This window comes from Triticum dicoccoides, unplaced genomic scaffold (assembly GCF_002162155.2).
Source record: "Triticum dicoccoides isolate Atlit2015 ecotype Zavitan unplaced genomic scaffold, WEW_v2.0 scaffold76582, whole genome shotgun sequence".
Lineage (NCBI taxonomy): Eukaryota > Viridiplantae > Streptophyta > Magnoliopsida > Poales > Poaceae > Triticum > Triticum dicoccoides.
In genome coordinates, this window is record NW_021298235.1 from 1 (window position 1) to 1,442 (window position 1,442).

The following is a 1,442-nucleotide window of genomic DNA, read 5'->3' on the forward strand; positions in this document are numbered from 1 at the left end:
TTCCCTCTCTTGCAAGTGCTGATTATTAAAGAGTGCCCGAAATTCTTAGAGTTTCCAATTTCAAACCATATTCTTTATCCTAAACTACAGGAGCTCAAGATACAGGACTGTCCAGAATTCTTGTCTCCCATCTCCTGGACTGAAAGTCTGCGTAATGTCGAGTTAGCAAATGTGAAACTATTAAAGAGGTTTACATACTCAGGATCATCCGGTGGAGCAGAATTGAAAATTACCGGAGAGAGTGATCTGCTTAGCTTAGACCAAGTGTTACTTTTCAGTAAAGAAACAGGTATTGAGAAGCTGACACTGGACAAGTGCCCACCTCTGGAGTTGAAGCACCTTCTGATGCTAACCTCGCTGAGGACATTGATTGTAAAAGAATCAGTTGGTCTAGTTGGACCACTAGGAGGATGTCAGAGTGATGTGGAATGGCAGCTCCCTGTTGAGTATATCAAGATCTACAAATTAAATGGTAATACTGGCAAGGAACTGACAGAGCTCCTCCCCCACCTCCCAAAGCTCTCCAAATTGGTAATATGGTGGTGTAAAAGCATAAAAAAGCTGGTGGTGGGGGTGGATGTGCAACAAACAACACAAGAAGCATCAGAGATGGGGGGAGGTGAAATAACAGCAGCAGCAGAGGAAGAGGATGATGGGGTGCTGCTCCTCCCAGCTCATCTCTGTGACTCACTACGGGAATTGTGGTTCAATTACTGCCCAGAGCTGGTCCTGGTTGACCCTCCAACTCTTGTTCCTGGTGGAGGATGGCTCCAAGCCTTGCGATCCCTCCAGAGATTAACAATACGGTGGTCCCCAAAGTTTCTATCCACCTTCTCCTTTTCCCGTCACCTTTTTCCTTCCTCCCTGCAGTTCCTGGAGCTTGTGGGTGTGCAAGGTATGGGAACACTGGAGCCCCTCTCAAACCTCTCCTCTCTTATTAGATTAGAATTGGGTAATTGTGGAGAGGATCTGAAATGTCAGGTCTTGTGGTCTCTCATTACCACCGGCGGCCAACTCAAGGAATTAGAAGTCAGGGGCAGCCATAGATTTTTTGCTGATTGGGATCCCAATCCCAGACGGGCTTTGGAGGATGCTGAGGGAGGTGAAGAGCAGCAGACACAGATTGTTTCATCCACACTGCATGAGCTCGGGACAGATGACATAGCAGGATTTCTTGCTGCACCCGTCTGTAGATTCCTCTCTTCCTCCCTCACCAAGCTGAAACTTCGAGGGAATTGGTGTGAAGGGATGGAGCGGTTCAGCAAGGAGCAAGAGGATGCCCTTCAACTCCTCTCCTCCCTCCAGGAACTTGACTTTTCATGTTTCAAGGACCTTCACCAACTCCCTGCAGGGATGAGCAACCTTACCAGCCTCAAGAAATTAACAATCTATGAATGTCCAGCCCTCTCATCATTGCCCAAGGATGGCCTCCCCAAATCACT

At 47.7% G+C, this 1,442-nt stretch overlaps 1 protein-coding gene across 1 annotated transcript; it reads left to right on the forward strand.

Moving 5' to 3' along the window:
- Window positions 1–6: 6 nt before the first annotated feature.
- Window positions 7–1,434, forward strand: LOC119347832 (the record flags this gene model as incomplete). The annotated part of the gene is made up of 1 exon (XM_037616353.1): window positions 7–1,434. A coding segment is annotated over one exon (1,428 nt), but the record flags the coding sequence as incomplete, so codon positions are not given.
- Window positions 1,435–1,442: the final 8 nt, after the last annotated feature.